This window comes from Aspergillus oryzae, chromosome 5 (assembly GCF_000184455.2).
Source record: "Aspergillus oryzae RIB40 DNA, chromosome 5".
Taxonomy (NCBI): Eukaryota; Fungi; Ascomycota; class Eurotiomycetes; order Eurotiales; family Aspergillaceae; genus Aspergillus; species Aspergillus oryzae.
The window spans coordinates 64,015-82,225 of NC_036439.1; the positions used below are offsets into that span (position 1 = coordinate 64,015).

General features: G+C 47.1%; 6 protein-coding genes across 6 annotated transcripts; 2 read left to right on the forward strand and 4 right to left on the reverse strand.

The window, feature by feature from the left end:
* Window positions 1–139: 139 nt before the first annotated feature.
* Window positions 140–1,596, reverse strand: AO090701000879 (serine hydrolase domain-containing protein; the record flags this gene model as incomplete). The annotated part of the gene is made up of 4 exons (XM_023237110.1): window positions 140–307; window positions 362–862; window positions 926–1,106; window positions 1,175–1,596. The coding sequence occupies 4 exons, from the start codon at window positions 1,594–1,596 to the stop codon at window positions 140–142; spliced, it is 1,272 nt and encodes a 423-aa protein (XP_023092323.1).
* A 1,482-nt stretch (window positions 1,597–3,078) lies between these two features.
* Window positions 3,079–3,782, forward strand: AO090701000878 (uncharacterized protein; the record flags this gene model as incomplete). Its single annotated transcript, XM_023237111.1, has 2 exons — window positions 3,079–3,353; window positions 3,629–3,782. 2 exons carry the CDS (start codon window positions 3,079–3,081, stop codon window positions 3,780–3,782), a joined length of 429 nt encoding a protein of 142 aa, XP_023092322.1.
* A 996-nt stretch (window positions 3,783–4,778) lies between these two features.
* Window positions 4,779–6,278, reverse strand: AO090701000877 (uncharacterized protein; the record flags this gene model as incomplete). Its single annotated transcript, XM_001823608.1, has 1 exon — window positions 4,779–6,278. The coding sequence occupies one exon, from the start codon at window positions 6,276–6,278 to the stop codon at window positions 4,779–4,781; it is 1,500 nt and encodes a 499-aa protein (XP_001823660.1).
* Window positions 6,279–9,009: 2,731 nt separating this feature from the next.
* On the reverse strand, window positions 9,010–11,346 carry AO090701000876 (uncharacterized protein; the record flags this gene model as incomplete). The annotated part of the gene is made up of 1 exon (XM_001823607.1): window positions 9,010–11,346. The coding sequence occupies one exon, from the start codon at window positions 11,344–11,346 to the stop codon at window positions 9,010–9,012; it is 2,337 nt and encodes a 778-aa protein (XP_001823659.1).
* Window positions 11,347–12,444: 1,098 nt separating this feature from the next.
* Window positions 12,445–13,095, reverse strand: AO090701000875 (histidine phosphatase family protein; the record flags this gene model as incomplete). The annotated part of the gene is made up of 1 exon (XM_001823606.3): window positions 12,445–13,095. The coding sequence occupies one exon, from the start codon at window positions 13,093–13,095 to the stop codon at window positions 12,445–12,447; it is 651 nt and encodes a 216-aa protein (XP_001823658.3).
* Window positions 13,096–14,291: 1,196 nt separating this feature from the next.
* On the forward strand, window positions 14,292–15,442 carry AO090701000874 (uncharacterized protein; the record flags this gene model as incomplete). Its single annotated transcript, XM_023237113.1, has 5 exons — window positions 14,292–14,343; window positions 14,397–14,741; window positions 14,815–15,004; window positions 15,053–15,153; window positions 15,231–15,442. The coding sequence occupies 5 exons, from the start codon at window positions 14,292–14,294 to the stop codon at window positions 15,440–15,442; spliced, it is 900 nt and encodes a 299-aa protein (XP_023092321.1).
* Between the last annotated feature and the right edge of the window lie 2,769 nt (window positions 15,443–18,211).

Below are 18,211 nucleotides of genomic sequence, written 5' to 3' on the forward strand. Positions count from 1 at the left end.
GAGACTGCTCGAGAGGACTTGTTTGCTCAGGATTATGCAGTTAAATAGGAACGTACAGCTGAAAGAGACAGCCTAAGTAGGACTGCCCTCCAAATACGCGGTACATTCGAAAAAGAAGCCTAGGTACGTATCGGTCCTGTTATCGGCTGGAAGTGTCCACGCTCTGCTTTGCCAGGCCCTCCAAATCATCCAACTGCGAGTACACCCATCTCTCGAACTCATTGAGCAGCTCAATAGCAGACTGGTCTCCGGTCGGTAGCAGCTGCGAGAGGTATACGCCAGCGACTCCTTTTTTGATGTCGATCCACTAGAATCAGTTAGTCAGCTAGAACGAGTTTCCCATATGTATCGGATGACCAACCCAGTAACAATTTGGCTTTCCGGACCAGGTGAGAGAATATGCCTCTCGTCGTCCCGGGACTCTAGATGTATTCACCAGACCACCGATCCCAAAATCCACGAACATATCATCCGGGACTGTATTCCAGATAGCATTGCGGGACGCTAACGCATAATCATGCGGTTTGTCCAGACCCAGAACATTTTCAAGCTGAGGTTGGAACATTTCCTTAACAGTCTCCGGACGGAGTAACTTTTCCGTCAGTATGCCATGACAGATTTTGAGCATTTCGTTCACGGTTGTGTATAGACCGCCTCCTCCAAAGTCTTCCGCGATTGGGTCTTGACAGAGAGGATTCTTCTCTTCCTGCAGACCCTGATCTGTTCGCACCCAGGCTTTAACCTTTCGGGCCCGTAGGTCTTCTCTCTGGTCGAGGTGGAATGTGGCATCCTTCACGGAGACAACATCGAAAACGTGACGCTGCAGGTATTCGCCGAGCTTCATAGAAGTGACTCGTTCAACCTTTTCACATTGGACATTGTTAGTTCATCGTGCCTGCGGACGACCAAACATTCCAGAACTTACTGCTTTTCCTGCCCAATCAATACCGGGAGAGTACATCCATCGTTCGCCGGGTTCGAAAAGCAGGAACTGGAACTGGAAAAGCGTTTGGAGTACCGGCGGTTTTCCTTGCAACTCATGATAACGTGCCATAAGAGGATCCATGAAGAAGTATGCCATGCCGCTGGAGTGAGTCAACATGCGCCTTGTAGCCGTTAGTACATCTGAACCGTACATCACGATAGTTTCGGGGCGAGTATGCGACATATTTACCGTAGGGTAATCGGTTTGGTGGCTGGCCGAAAGGTAGGATTATCGTTCTCATCGAAGCCAGTCAAAATCCGCGGGTTTTTCCACTCCGGTAACACATTGGCGATGTCTGCATCCAGATCGAGCAGACCGCGCTCGACACATTGCATTACCGCAACAGTAGTCACTAACTTAGTCGAAGAGGCCACCCAATGCACGGCATCGGTATCAGTAGACTCGACCGATGCCTCCCCAAAGGCCTTAGCGTAATGCAAAGAACCTGGATTGATGAGTGTTAGCAAACAGTACTTACTGTCGGAAAACAGTGTGGGGTGTCGTTCAATACCATCTTTATTGACAGCTCCGAGTGTAACCCGTGGTAAGGGCTTCTTGCCATTCTCAAATGACAGGCGAAGAAGATTCACTCTCTCTTCAAAGTTAGCCATCCTGGCAGATGGACGTCGACGCCGACAAAGTTGATCCCAAATTCAGTCTGACGATATTTCGGGTCCCGCCTGGCAGAGTATCGTTTATAATTGCATCAAAGCCATCGACATCGCAACAGAGCCAGGATTTATAATGCTGGCCTGTTGGAAGGCAACAGAGAGGTTGCCTAGCCATTCGGAGGGTACTTTGGCTCTTAAGGATATCAATGAGTGCCAGGGTTCGCAATCTGGCCCAAGTAGGAAAGTAGCTTTTCCCTAACGGGAATAGATTGGCAGATGGCCCCGGTAACCCTAGCTCCATAGTGAGTTTACATGCCCCCACTAGGACCCTCCTTTGAAATGTTGGATGGTAGTGGACATGCAATCCGAATAGCACAAAGCTTGGGTCTTCACCTTCCCGATTACAACGCGCCTGCTCGAAACCTGCAAGGGAAGTTGTACGCCGAATCTGGCACGAATGTATCCTGATGGACCGGTATGAAGAGAGCAGACCTCCGAGATGAATCCATCTTTGCTGACATTGGGTCGTCCCGTTATGTTACCAAATTGGCTGTCTGCAGTAGTCCCGTTGCCTAACATGATAGATGATGATTCCTTGATGTTGAAGCCGAGGGTTCCCTTGTTCGACCGGATAAAAGGCCATGTATAATGGAGTTTGACGTGTCCCCAATTAAGATTACACGACATGATGAACAGCCTCCTTCTTGAGCTGTACACAATTCACGACGGACGGCAAAATCCTGCCGACACGATCACGGTGTTCAAGCTGGATGAAGGCCTCATCAACGGGACTCGTGATCTTTCGGATGAACTTCAATTGGACGCGCCGTTGAACCGTCAGTTCTCTGTACGCCGGCGTTTAGCTATTGTAAGCAGAGTTCGGTACGTAAATTCTGACTAGATGACCGCAGAACAGACTGTAAGCGACTAACCAGTCTTAGTTTCTTTCACGCCAGAATGTTGCTGCTAGGGCCTATCCTGGCTCAATTCTGCTTGTCATATCACACGGCACAGCCAGTCGAAAAGCCTACCCAGCAGAGAGCGTACAATGCTCCAGCCCTTGTCTCGAAACGGATCATCGGTTAAAGGATGTATTCTACACCCATTCGACCGGAGTGGTATTTTCGGGCCCGTGCCAGCTTGGTGGTATTCCGTGCTGTGTATGAAATCCTCAACCTATCCACTGTTGACCCTCTGGCACAAACACTTACTCTACCCAAATGTTTATACGGCTGTCACCATCCTCCTTGCGAAGCGCATCCGTCCCGAAATAGGAACAAGTATAAAACATCACTCCAACGCTGTGTCGTGGAGCCGTGCAATTGAAATATTCAAATCCTACGCACGTATAGGGAACTCAGCTAGAAGATGCGTCGCTGCTCTTGTGCAAAAGCCTGACTCGATCATTGGAGAGCAACCGATAAGGTGGAGCTTGCGTCGATCCAGCGTGACGCTCTTGAGGATAGTTGGCTCCAGAAACAGATGCCTGGCGGCGATGGACCCGTCTTCTCAATGTGGGCAAGGAAGACCGACGTTGCTCAGAGACTTTCAAGCAGACTATACATTTTCCAGCACGCGACGAGCCTTGGCAACGTAGAGAGCTTGATGAAATGGCATGCTATGACTAACGAAGGACGGGATCCCAAAGTTCTGCTGGTAAGCTGTGGAGTAGAAGATGTTGACGACGATATGAAAGCGGACGTCTTGCAGGGCCTGGAATCCATTAATTTGAGATTTTCAGTAATCTTCCCAGGTGAGTAGGTATTATCAAATCTGCGATACTCGGTATCATCTAGTAATCTAGGCCTAAAACTTAAGGGCTCAATTGACGGATATTTAGATCTGATTCTTTCTAAGTTCCACATACGAAAAGGATTTGCCAGAATTCTTCGTTACTAATGGCAATACTTTTGGCTGTCTTCTCATCTTTCAGCTTGTCGTTTTGAAGGCTAGGACTCCAGTGTATTTAGAACTCCTCGGTCGCTGTTAAGTCGAGACCTTCGACTCAGCATCTTCAACTCTTCGACCGTAGCCTTTTCAGTTTGGAGAACAACCGTGGAGCTCTCTGTACGCTGAGCAATGGGCTGCTGCGTTTGAGACAACTGCAGCATAATTCGGCGGTGTCCTTTGCTGAACACTCCTCGAGTCACTCCAGGATAATCGCAAATGCAGTCTACCACTTCTAGATATAGATGTGAAGTCTCTGGGGGAAAGAAATGAATGGCTGGAATAAAAGGAGCGTTCAGAACGGAGAAAATAATTTAAGTCTTTCAGGTTGAGAGTTAGCGCAGCGAATAGAGCTGGTCGAGAGAAGATGAGCTTACTTCCAACGAATATTAGTAGTGCAGATCGGGGTGATCATAACTACCAAAAATGTGAACAGCCAATTGTTCATGACCGATAGCGATACTCCACGGCTGCGAGTACGCAAGCTGGTGATTTCTGCCGGATAGAAGAATGGGATAGACAAGAATCACTGGGCGTAGCAGGTATTGAACAGGAAGAAGCAGGCGACAGCGCGAGTGCCCACCGCATAGCTATCAAACTGACCTTCATGCATTGGAGCTACAGGCATTGTGAGGTTCGCGGCTAAGGACGGGGCGGCTACCTTGCTGATGAGCAGCCATGGCCATGTAACCAATTGTGCCCTCCAAGTGCCCTTCCACGCCTTCGATAGCCGGGCGCTATGGGAAACGAGCTTGATGAAGGAAGAAGAGGTACTCCGTAGATTGTAACTTTCGCAAAATCAAGAGAACTGGTTCATCAGCCTGCATTCCCTCCGCTATTTAATTGCTTGGGTGCCTCGGAGATCTAGGGTTTTCCGTTCCAGGACAAGTGGCAGAATAGCATAAATTTAGAATAGAGAATATATTATACAATAGACTTTGTACGTTTTATAACTACTTACTAGTCTTTTCTACTATAGAAGTAAAAAAATACACGCTCTAGTCTTTTAGATAAAGAATATCCAGATCTTTTGAGAGAAGTATAAATGGCGACATATTATTGCTAAAGCAGCGAGACGCCCAAAACTGAGCCTAGGGCAAGCACAGCCATGCCAATACTGTTCTGTTTTTTGTTTTTAAGATTATGCATGTATTGGGGTACCAGTCGGGATTATATTCGATGATATACTTGTGCTGAGACTAATATTGTGGAGGCAATACGTACTGAAGACACTATCATAACTTGCATAAGTCTGTGACTTTCATCCACTGGAACAACGTATCTTCAAGCAAATACTCCATCACCATCGGGTCCAGTGTAATGCGAATTTCCCAGGATGACATTCCGCTATGGCCAGGATGCCTATCTGACAGAATCCAAGCCTGATTCTTCATTCGAGGATCCGCCAGATCCATATGTGCAGCCCTACCAAGGACCGGTCCAAATTTCAACTCATAGAAATTCATATGCCGCAAGCTACTCAGGGCGAAATCGGCGTTGCCTGCGGTTAACACGGCATGATCTCCTGTCCCAAGAGAAGAAATCATATCTTGAACATGCTTTCTACCGATGGACATGAACTTGGACCGGACCGCTAGGGCTAGGCGAACCATCAAAGATAGATTGAATTCATCAGGAGCGGAGATGGTGGCAGAGGAAGACTGGATTGCATCCTCAATCGAGAACGGCGACTCTACAGTGGCAGAAACGACAGAGTTCCCAATGTACGTGGACCGGAGATCTTGAGGGATGATCATGCGAGCATCGGTCGGAAATGAAAAGTACGATTTTGCTCGCTGCGGAAACCGAGGGTCTGATCGGACTCGCGATCGAAGGACACAGAGCCACAGCAAGGCTGAGATAATGTCATTGCTTGATAATGCAGGGGTCGGTCTTCCAAGTTCGGAGGATGGAAGCTCTCCGCGAGCCTCGTTTCGTACGAATGCCTTGCACATTCTCTTCAGCTGGATGACTTTCTCCCCGCTCAAGACGAGTAACCGAGTGATGGGCGCCTGAAGGCCCTGTTCAGGTGCAGCTGGGATAGGGCAATTCGTTCCTCTCCGTACCACAAATGCATCAGGGGTCGGTGAGGCTAGAGCAGCGAGACGCGTGCGGCATATGGCTTCACTGATCGGGTCAGTGGGAAGCTCATCCTGCTGCACGTTTGTTGGGTTTCGACAACATGTAGCTAATGCTTCCATGACTGTATTCATTCCCTTCCCGTCTATGACGTTATGATGAAAGCTTGCGCATAGGATGATACCATCTTCGAAAACGTTCGCCTGAAATCGTAACACAGGGCATGTTTCAGCAAGGACAATGTCGAATGGCAACGGCACAAACTCTTCACGGAGGATGTGATCATATGAGATCACACCGCAGTGGCATGGGCCATTGATCCTTCCGTATGACATGGAGGTATATTTACCGGCATGATACTTGACCTTCAGCATGGGATATGTGTCCCATGTGGCTGCAGTTGGTGGGTGAATCTCTCCCGTCACCTTTGTGCTGTCGGGGTGGGTGGTCCAGATCAGATTGCCACCTAGAAAGGGTAGCTTGGATACTAATTGCGATACACCTGCTTCGAGAACTGGTATGCCTCGTGTCGGATCTTGCAACGAGAACGTAATGGTCGATGTCAGATAGAAGCAAGCCATAGCATGATCCAAGGGTGAGAGAACATAGGGCTTGAAAGAGGGTAGAGACCCTGACTGATGGACTTGACTTGCCATAGTATCGAGCCTTTGGGGTAGTAGACCTAGAATTCTAGAAAGGTCGGGGGAGCCCTGTAGGGTGCTAAGTTATTTCGATTAGAAGAGAGAGATCATGAGTAAACAGTACGGTAGCAAATGGTCTCAACACGCTTATATATGATCACCTCAACGTGAGACCTGCTGGGTGGACTGGTTAAGGATTGCGGTTAGGCAGTACATGCCCTAGCTCTCTTAGGCTGCATAGTGTTCCCAGAAATGGCCTAGGCTGGTCATAGTGCTGTTGAGGAATCTCCACATGAGGAGTTATCCGACCTTCGCTAGCTGGGTGGGTCTATGCTTCAGCTGATGCAGCTATCACACGGTGTAGAGACCGTCAGAGCTACTAGGTTAGATATACGCTAACTTTCTGCACGGCGACCATAAAGCACTCCAAAATCACTTCTAATGGAAAAGCGTGTTTGTCACATCACATCTTGAGCGCATTTAAGTCACATCTAAGAAGCTACAGCTTCCTAGCACAACTCAATCTGTAACCTAATCCACTTGCACGTTTAGCAACGTTAGTATCTGGTCTAGCCTGTTAAGTGTTAGCACCATGCAAGGGGAGAACCTCTTCGGTGGCACAGGAATGAAACGGTAAGACTCGAGCTGTCGCGATCTCCACCGTGCATCGGGTTTGAAACAAATGTGACTTCTCCAACTGCGCACATGCGTGAGTTGTTACTGGGAGACTTGATGTGTTTATCAACGGGGACCATGTTGGCCCTAACTAAACGTGATGCAACCACGCAGGGAGAGCGCCGAAGGAAAGTAACACTGAATTAAAGCCCTACTATAGGGTTAAGCTATCTCCTGCAACTCAAGTGGGGGCATGTAAATACTGGGCTTCATGATTTGTCACTACGATCTCGATCGATGTGATCGATGTGATAGGTGTGATAGGTGTGATGTTCAGCTGCGGCTGAGACGCTGCGTTAGGTCGAATATGCTGGGGTTTCTACTGGCTACTCTATACAAGGGAGCGGCCCTTCTCGATCCTATTCAACCCAGGTAATTGCTAGTCGGCTGAGGACCGAAACTGCTGGCATGCTGCAACGTAACCATACTTTTCTTTTCTTTTCTTTCCTCTTGTGACCGAGCACAGCCTCCTGATCAAATCTGTGCGTCTCGGCCATAGCTCCCCCTTTTTTTTCCCGTTCTTCTTTCGCCCAGATCACACTCGGATAGTCATTACATTGCAAGATTGTATCGACAAAGCCTGAAAATAGTCGGGTGCGCAAGATCCTGCTGGTCTCTGTGGGGAATACTGTATATCATTCCCTATTTCGAGATTTATCAGCTGGATGCAAACTATCAGTGGTTCTAATAGTTCTATGCGCGATCTTTCAGCGAACTGCTCCACAGGGATCAACACGATCTTTCTGCAGCCTAAGATTAGATTCCCTAAAACCCCGACACAGGTAAATGTCAGACTCTAATTCTCTATACAAGATCCGTTAAAAGAGTAGACCGGGACCTTTTAACCAAAGATATACTTTGTTCTTATATACATCATTATGTGGTTTACCATCTGTCAGTTGTTAATCCTACTCGTACAACATCTTAATATTAAAGATATATATATTTCTTGTTGGTAGGGGATTCTGTCTGGTAGCTTTAAATGGCCCGGATAGAGTGGTATTCGGGCCGGGTTCGGGTCCTAGATCTAGAAACCGCCCCCGACCCGGCTCCGGTTCCGGGTTCGAGATCTAGGACCCGCCCCGACCCCGAACCCGGGCCAATCTAGATCAACCCGACTCGTTGGGCCCCGCCAAGCCACAGACTAAACCTAGTTAGGTAAGGCGTCGCTTCTTAATCAGACGCCTTACCTAATTAGGCCTAGTATAGTGATTTTAAAAGCTCTATATCTCTATCATTTCTATATATATTGAATTGATATTTTATATATATATAAAATAGATCTATATAGAAATATAAAAAAAATCTAGAAAATCTAGATTTTTAGATCACATGACCCTTTTCGGGTCGGGGCGGGTTTTCTAGATTTAGGGTCGGGTTTTGGCTCTAGAACCCGACCCGAACCCGCCCCAACCCGGCTCCCGGTTCGGGTCGGGTTTCTCTGGTTACCCGTACCACTATAATGAAGATATATTTTAATTAATTTTAATAATTTAAAATATATTATTCTAGCTTTTTTATAAAGATTTTAAAGATCTTTTATTTTTAGTTTTTAAAAAAATCTTTTTCTAATTTTTAAAAAATTATTTTTACTATTATTATAATTTCTATTAGAAAATTCGTGTGAGAAGACGCGGATTCGCGTAATCCCGTTTCTTTTTAGGCTACAAGCAATAGACCAGCCATACAAAAAGCAATATTCCATGAAAGAGACATCCTAAATGCAAATACAAAATCCCTTCCGCAAATTTTCCCCTCCTTTTCTCTCCGATATCCTTCCGCGGCCGGGACGACTTAACAGACCAAGAAAGTCACCATATCATGCCAGAAATAGCCAAAGGATTTGTGAAAGAGCAGCAACTTCTCAAATCGTGCAAGATTGGGCAATTCTCACGCGAGCACGCAGCTTCCGCGTACCGGACATTTTTAGCCAACATTGAAACTCAGCACAACAGGCATAATGCGAAGGAACTAAATAAGGGAAGAGTTAAATCAAAAGATCACTGTTTTTAGTATTTGTGATTTAAACTGTGTTTAGTGCTGCACCGTCGTTCGGACATAGTTAGAATCCTTACCGGTCAAAGTGCCGCATTGCCAGATTATTATCAAATGGAATGAGATTGTCAATATCTGTGGGTCCACTTGCACATGCCAGGCCACTGCTGGCGTCAATGTTTGAGAGGTCACCGTCAGCACGGACGGCAGCCAGCAAGCTATACCTATCAAACGAGGCGTCTGCCCTGGGCGTCCATGGGAATGGCCCAGCAATAGCAGTTTGTTGTCGGTTTCCACTGATCGGCCCGCTAATTGGCACAACAGTGCCCGGTGTTTGGAAGTGGGCTGGCCACACCGTTGGCTCTGGGATAGGAGACTCATATACGGTGACCTGCACGTTCTGCGCATTTTCTGTTCCCCGGTTCTTCACCGCGACGTAACAGTAATTCGTAACTCCGACAACGGGAGCCTGGTTGACCAGACCACCATCTGGAGCTTGTCGATTCCAGATACCAGGAGGGTAGCCAGACATAGGAGCATAGTCGTACTCACCGTCTCTACCGTCATCGATGTATGCGTCCACGGCTGGAGGTGGCCCTCTTGTCATGACCCCGGGGCTCGGAGTGTTTAGAGGATGGTAAAGGCCCTGTTTCTCGAATGACCAGCGGATAATCTTCCTGACAGCACCACCGGGATAGCCAAGCACTGTATCCCTGTCCGCAGATATCATTGCAGAGACATATTGGTAGGGCATGCTGGCAGTTGTTGCGATGGTAGCGATGCCTCCGATGATCAGATACAGCGTGTACCTGGACGCCCAGTTCTGCTTGTGGAAATCACCGATCGCATCGCCACCAATGGCCCGATAGAGACGGAAAAGCGTGGTTGATAGAATCTGCTCGCGAAGGTACATCGGGCCCCACCCATCTCCTCTGTATTGGGGTCCGTCCCATGCCCAGCCATCTTTGACTTCGCGGTCATGGCGGCGACGAACAAGAACATTCCAAGGAAATGTATCAAATCGATCTTGTGCATCACTTCCAGGATCACAGTATATGGCAGCCAGTGAGTCGCCAGGGCTGTGAGCGAAACCAAATCCTGGCCAGTGAATAGCATCCCACAGAAGTGCATGGCCAAACTCGTGTGCAGCGACGCGGAAATCTGCAGCAATACCAATGTGCGAATTCGGATTCGGATCAGCCCGGCCAAAAATAAAGCCTCCGGAGCCGGTACCAGTTGCATTTCCCGGGGCTTGAGCATTTACCTCATTGTTGAAGCCACGGTGATCAACAGAAACGGGAAACTTGGTGTTATCGAAGAAGGTTTTAGTGGGGAAACCCAGCTCAGCCAGAAGTCTGAACAGCTTTGTAATATGATAGTATGCATTGGCAGCTGCAAAATTGTCTGTTTCAACGCTGTCGTTGAATTCTCCAGTGGATGTCGTTGGCGGCAGACTCGTAGGCAACTCAGTATCTTTGATTTCAGCGTATCTGCCCGTGAGAGCTTGAGGGGTGGTCACAACAGTTTCAGGAAGGAAAACTTTGTCACGTAGCAGGTTCAGGTCAGCAATGCTGCCACTTGTTGTGGGAGCTTTGTGGCCGAGCTTCGTAGCGGGGTCTCGGGCAAACACCCAGCCAGTTACACCAGCCGTGAGCGCCTGCAAGTAGACAATAGAGCCCGTCTTGACTTCGACCAATGCTCTCCAGTTGAGGTCACCGTACCCTGAGATTGGGAGAGAGAAAAGAACCTCTCTCACCACATAGTAATGTCCTTCTCTGATGGTCTCAGGGACTTCAGGTAAAACTAGGGTAGGCGCAGAATCCCCAGCTATCTCCTGTCTATCATCTTTGCGGTAGCGATAGACAAGAAGGCGTTGTTGCTTCTGCTCTTGCTCTTGTTTGAAGTAGATTCCGCCTCTGCTTACTGGAAGCCTTAATAACTGGCCAAGATCCTCTGCCGTAACATCATTTTGCATGTATTTAGCATCATCCGGGGGGGTTTCTGGTTTGGAGGCTTCTGTGTCGATGCTGCTGGACGAGTTGACTATCTGATTTTCCTCGTTCACAGTCACGCTAAGCTTGGCGTCCCACACAGGCAGCCCGCCCAATGTTTGCTGGTAGACCACTGCTGTGCTCCTAAAGCGAGGCCTTTCTTGTGCCAATATGAGGCCAAACGGAGCGCCCGTTGGACTGGCTGGCTCAGATAACCTGGTGGGAGTTTCACCAAGGACGCCCTGAGGGATTTCGTAGTCATCGGCGACCTTAAGAAGATATTGATGGGCAGCGCTTATGGGGTCGGATGGTCCCTGTAGGCCGGCCTCAGGGGACCATGGCTGTTGCGCATGGTCTAGACTTTGGACTGCACCATCGTATTTACGCACAACTTCAACGTTTGGGTCTCTGTCAAAGGACATGATGATAAACTGAGTCTTGAATTGAAATGACTTTAGCTTATTAGAATGAGAGGCTTCAAAATGCTCGCAGACGGTGAGTTAAAGCGATCATTTCTACTTTATACATGGAAGTAGATGGTGGCAAAAACTGCGAGAGTAATTAATAGCGATTCCACTGACCCATGATCATGATCTCTGATATGGTCCAGACTGTTCTATTCAATCCTTTGACCATAATCACCTGAGCGGCCCGCTGATTGATTGATCGTAATTAAGCGAGCGTCGAGGGGGGATAATGGCAAAATACTAATGTTGGACTGTACGAAAACGGCGCTTAGATGTCCCCAGGTGACCGACTCTCTCACGACTAACCAGGGATTGTCAGGTCCGATCAGAAGACACTATCTGTACATCAGCAATATATGCTGTAAAAGTCTAAGCCCAATGTCAGGAGACTCGCTATGGGGTCTAATACATGGACCTACTCGCGCAACTGACAATAAGCTCCTGCCATTTGTTCCTAGTGTCATTACAGATGAGAGGTTGGGCTGCAAACAGAAGGCTTCCCAGAATCACAACTGATTCGCGGTCCCTCATCGACAAAGCTCCCTGCGGACGGAGATGACTCTGTAAATTGTAATCCTTCTTTCTAGATCACCTATTGGCAGGATGAGCAGCGGTAGTGGCGAGGAGAAGCTGTGCTCTATACTCAAGCAACTAGTGGCAAAAGTCTGGTCTTTATAGCACGAGACAAAAAGTGAAGTCAACGCCATGAACTGTCATACGCAAGATTGCTTATTGACACTTAAGCGATTTTCCTTTTTAGGGGATTGGAGTATCCCCAGCCCCTCCGAGACCCCATTTTGCAGCTTTAGGAGGAAGTAGTTTTGTCCCTCTGCTCTCGTGCATATGTGGCCACATTCGAGTGACCTGGAATAGAGGTATGATATTGCAAAACACAAAACCCAGACCTGGTTGTATTCGATTTCGATAAATAGGGCCAAGTATGCCAATTCACTGGAACGTTCTTGCCTAGCATGGCCTTGTCCATATGCTCCATCCATTCTGATGGTGCCATTCTTAATATGACGTTTTCCCACCACAACTACTCATCGCCCCTCATTCCAAAAAGAGCAGCCCATTTTTCCTGACCAAGTGGAAGGTCTGCCACTGCCCTACAGGAATATTTGCAGTGGGTGCTAGCAGAGCAATTACACCTTGATGAGTTACAACGATAATGTCGTCGCTCATTTTTTTATTTTGCAAATCAGCCTGGATCTTTTGTAGCCGGTCGAGAATCTCATCTCTTCTCTGAGTCAGAGGCTGTGGTAGGGGTGAACGAGGCCCTGCCTTGATATGCCAGTCCTTGTGCAATTTTTGTATTTCTGACTTGAGTCCGGGGAATTCGATTGTTAGATCGTCCACTGTGGAGCCAGTATTACATGGCAGGTCGGTAATTTCCTGCAAATTGGCATCCAGGGCTAAAGTCACTCCGTTATTAACACCAGAACCGGAATTTTTAGCATACTGGGTGGAGTCCAAGATCCGGCGGAATGCTGTCAAGGATGTTTGGATAGTTCGGCGGAGCGGGCTGGATATGATTGCGCCGACACAGTTGGAGTACTCGCCGATAAAGCGATGTCCTAGTTCTTCCGCGAAATCAAAACCTCGTTCACTCAAAGGAGCGTTCGGAATTTTGGGATCGTTGCGCAAATTGTGAAGACCTTCCGCATGGCGCACTAGGTGAATACGGCCTTGCATTCTCGGCATAAGTTATAGAAGATTCACTAGCTCGTAACATAGATGTGTACGACTGCCAATGGAATATAAGCGTGATATAGGGTCTTTGTGCTTCACGGTCCTTTAAATATTTTTTGTGGATATTTCGCAGTGCTGGTGCAGAAACTCAGCCTGGGAGTAGAAAGTGGAAACCATGGCTGGATTCCTATTGAATGGGCCTTCTAGATCAAATGTTTAACTAGCCCTTGGACCTTATCAGAAAAAGAATTACTGCTTCCATGGATCGTGGGCTGGTAAGACACGTCAGTGTCAGTGAGCACATCGATTTTACAAGGTAAAGCCATGATATGAAAGTATCACTGACGTCGTCGAGCATGACTTTCCTCTCGTGTTAGTATATGCCAAGGAATACTGATTAACTTTATTTTCTAGGTGAACGGGACAACTTCTGGTAACTTAGAATATTATCCGCGAACGGCGACTATGCTTGTTCATCTGGGTGCCTAGACCGTTGCAACGCCATGATTCCACGCCAGAGTTAAAAGCCCCCATGATGAATATAAGTGTCATTATGCAGTCACACGACCTGACAGGATGGCTTTTCGTATAATTGGCATTGGAACTACACGGTAGTTACTGAGGGTCTGGTTGACTCGACTTCAACGGAATAGTCTGGACCACTCTGAAATCGAGTCTTGTATGCGAACTAGACTGCTTCAGTGTCTGCCAGCAAATCCTATGTGCGTTTTACAACGAATTTTATCAGGCGCCCCTTTAAGGTCCTAAACCCATATCTTAGCTTTGTCCACTTACGGGAAGTGGGGCCATCTGCCTATCTGCTCTTTATCATTGAAGTGACCTACTGAATTTCCTTTCCTTGCCTTTCAGCATTTTACTTAGTAGTTTCGACCTCTGTCGCACTGGTTTGATGAGTGGCATCCACGAGCTATCTTCCAACCAGTCTCTGATATCATTACTAATATATCGTATGACGATTTAATCATATCCACTGAATAAAGCTTTGGAGAATCCATATAACGGTCTTCGACTGTCAAGCTAACTCGAACCCAATTCAATCATTTTCATCCTTAATTGTGCGCTCTTACACTTTAAGAAATTTAATTTACAAAGTGCAAGCTATAAAGTATGTTGTCGTTATTGCCGCAGCTGTATCAGCACGTTTACCACCACCACCACAGTCGCTCTTGAACAAGGGGCGTGCCTTAATGCCCGCGCTAGGTGCCAGCCAAGAATTCTTTCAAATTGCAGAAGACGAGAGTATTGTTCAAAGACGTACTGAAAAGAGCGAGTGGCAGTAAGGTATCCTGCAGCTACTCGCCATTCACAAAGTGTAAAGAAACTTATTACTCAGTTGGATCTTTTGAGTTTGCACACTATGATCGAAGACTTTTCGGACTTTCAAAATCGCTTCTTCAACGGAAGTGAGTACAGTATGAAGGCATCAAGATGGCTTTATACGAAAATCAACCAAACAGTTACCGCCAGCAATGCAACAGGCGTTGCGGTGGAGGTTTTTGACCGTGCTGGTTGGGACCAGCCAAGTATCATCGTGTCAATTCCTGGGATGAGTGCCAAAACAATCGTGGTGGGAGCCCACCAGGACTCCATTATAAGACCGTGCTACCAAGTCCCGCGAGATTATGCCCCAGGCGCTGGTATGTATCACACATCTGCGGCCTTGAATGTAATGCATTGATTCATATAATCCTCGTTAATCACTCTTGGCAGATGATAATGCCTCTGGGGTTGCAACGCTAATTGAAGCGTTGCGAGCCATTTTGCGGGACCCTGATTTTGCTCAAGGGCATGTACCAAACACACTTGAGTTCCACTTCTACGCGGCTGAAGAGGTCGGGCTGCAAGGAAGCAAACAGATTTTTGATTCGTACTCTAGTCAGGGAAGGGAAGTCAAAGCTATGTTAAATTAGGACATGACTGGATATATGGGTTAGGTGGGAACTAATAGGCTAGAGCGTATTGGTGTGCTTACAGATTATGTTGATCTTGGCCTGACAGAGTTTGTCAGAATGATAATTACAACAGTAAGTGACCCTACTCTCGTAACTAGTATAGTCATGCATTAATAAAATGACAATACTGCACACTTCCTTATGTGGATACCGCGTGTGGATATGCCTGTTCAGATCATGCGTCAGCTCAGTTACATGGGTATCCAGCAGCAATGACTTTCGAGTCTAAGTTTGGGGATCACAGTAGATTCATTCACACGTCGCTGGATCGTGCAGATACAATTAACATTAACCACGTACTTCAGCATGTTACATTGGTGATTGGATTCGCATATGAACTTGGGTTTGCTCCTCTTGGAAATGAAGACATAACTGAGGAGCTGTGAGCGCCGCATTACATGTCGCGTCGGTTACTAAGGACTTTCTGATTACTATCGTATTTCTTCGCAATTAAATGGCTGGCAACAGTTTCAATGTTCGCCAAATGACAGGTGTCTCATTCTGTGTTCCAAAATGTGTGACTCAAGACGCTACAGAAAGCTGTGCTACATATCTTTGGCCATTCGACACTCTCTAGCTTGACCGGGACCAAGTGTAGCGTGCTCTATAGGAGGTGCACACTATCCAATTAATATGGTGAACCTCTCTCAGTCCTGGTAGGAAGCATTATCGTCTAGCTTCGGTTATATTAAATCCGTACTAGCTGTACTACTCTGGTTGTCCATTCTTGTTGACTATCTAGTTCTGTATCTTTTTACGCTTAGGGTTTAGGGTTTATGATGAAAATCACAGTCTGGCGCCCTCGCTCCGGTATACCTCTCTAGCATAGCATAGGAACAAATGACCTGTGAGAATATATGGTTCGTTCATCCTTTTGACAGTGCAAATGAGGATTCAAACACAATCTGCTGCGAATAGTACATCTGGACGATGCTCAGCGGCCTCTTCGATCAAGGCAAAATGGAAAGATGGTTTTTAACGGGACAGTATCTGGTCAAAATGTAGTTAGGGGCCTGAATGCCCGAGAACGTCAGTCCGGTCTTCAAATAGAAGCAAAACCAAACATGACACAGGGAACTACCTGAGGACTGCTTGCTTGAATCCCAGAAATCGTGCTTTTTTCTCCTTCCAAAATATACCGATAGTGAAAGGAATGTAATAAATGATGCTGTACAGGCTAACATCGGGGGGGGGGGGGAGCGGTAAAAATGCAGCGGTGCATCACCTTTTCAGCCTAAAGCTGTGAGCTGTAAGTAATTGAAATATAGCTGGCCATTAATATGAGTGACGAGTGGAATTAGGAAAGGCCACATTTATTCGAATGTGGCTGGTCCGCATTAAAGTTCTTGACAGTTTGGGTTTGACCAATAAATTATGTGTTTAACTAACTATAGGTCAAGTTTGATATTTATAATGAAAATACTTGTATATATGCTAAGCTCCATTGGTAGAAGGAGGAAGATAAACGCTAGACTGGCCTGTCCAAGTCTAATTGCGCTGCGGCGAAAATTACGAAACAACCTGATGCTTATGCTAGAAGGACAGGGAGGAGGCAAAGGTAAGCTCACCAGCCACGTGCAAGAAGGCACTATCGCTGCAGTCCTGGACATTGCGGAGGCACCTGAAAACACTTCGGAGCCGCGCGCCCCAAGGACCGCAGAACACAAATACTGGGAATTAGGCCAGCACAAGCCTCAGCGAGGCTTCAAATTCGTCAGGATGTAATGTTACTCTGTAATGGTATTTAAAAGAATAGTTCTAGTTGTATTAGCCTGCATATCCTTTCGGAGGGTTCAGGGTATAGTTGTTTGCATTAATGGCGCCCGGGTCATATATTCTTTAACAGTTTTCCGAACCCAAGGCCTGCTAAACTACTTTTGTAGTTCTTTGGAGACCCATGTTCCGCGCCTTTGTATGGTATTCATGGTTGTATCTATAACTAATATGTTTTACAACTGCTTGTATCAGGTATACAGCTGCCCCTCTCCTCTGCCTCAGTCCTCCCATTCTCACCCGATGATCCACCGGAAAGGCCCGGTACATGTAGCGACAAAGATAGCTTTCTGTGGCTGGGGGCCTCTGCTATGCGATGGAGAAATAGGAAGCATCTCCTGACTAAATAATTCTTGGGTCAGACTCTTTTTTATTCTCCTTTACCTTATATTATTGTATAACTAAACAGTGCAGTATGAGTATGGTTCGGCTCTTGTTAACGTAGATAACATGTTGTGCACCCAGTGCGTTGGGAATTCCGTATCAGCAACACAATACACGTGCTTTATCCTGCAAAAGGGTGGCATTTGAGAGTTACCGTGAAGCTTGCTCGACAGAAAGGACACCTCTTCGGTGATTCAAGGTTTCCTGCCCACAAATAACAGACCATGTGCCCACAAAGACCCGTCACCCAGCAGTCTGGCTGCATGTAACAGATCCTGCATTGTAAAACATGCCTTTCTCTTTGTTGGGAAAGTTCCTCTTGCGTCTTTTTGTGCCTCTCCCTCTCCTGGCGAGGTTCATCTCTAACCCTGAGCCATTCCTCTCCAATCCTGAGCTATTCGTCTTGTAGGCATTGCAGTTTATTGCTAATGCGGCTAACTTCCTTACGGAGCTCCTCAAAAGCATTATTCTAGTCCATCGTTAGTTAAGGAGGAATAAGGTCTTGTGAGGAACCAGTACCAAAGTTGACGGCTCTGTTTCGGTGCTTTTGCGTTTGCGTGATGGTGTCGTATCCGCCTCATTGTTGACTGCTTGAAAAGCCCGGTAACTGTAATCACGGCGAGAGGCCCTCCTAAGTCGTGAGCTGACTTCCTCGAGGCTTGGCAATTCCTCGTCATCGGTTATTATAATCGTGTCGGAAGGGCTTGACATCGTTATTTTGGTCGCCAGGCTCAGGGGAAGAAAGTCGATACAAGCCAGCCTTGTGAGAAGAAAAGAGAATATCAGATCATGCGACCAGCCGGGCGAGGGAGGCCCTTTACATACCCGAGACCAACAGGGACGGAGTCAGCCCCTCCAGGTAATTGGACACTGGTGCGATAGCAATAATTCCAAGCCGCATTGCATGATTGGATGTCAAGCCGTGATAGTGTGAGACAAGGATATAGCATTGCATTCGCTGCCCCGCGAGGCAGACAGTGCTATGCCTATATCTACCC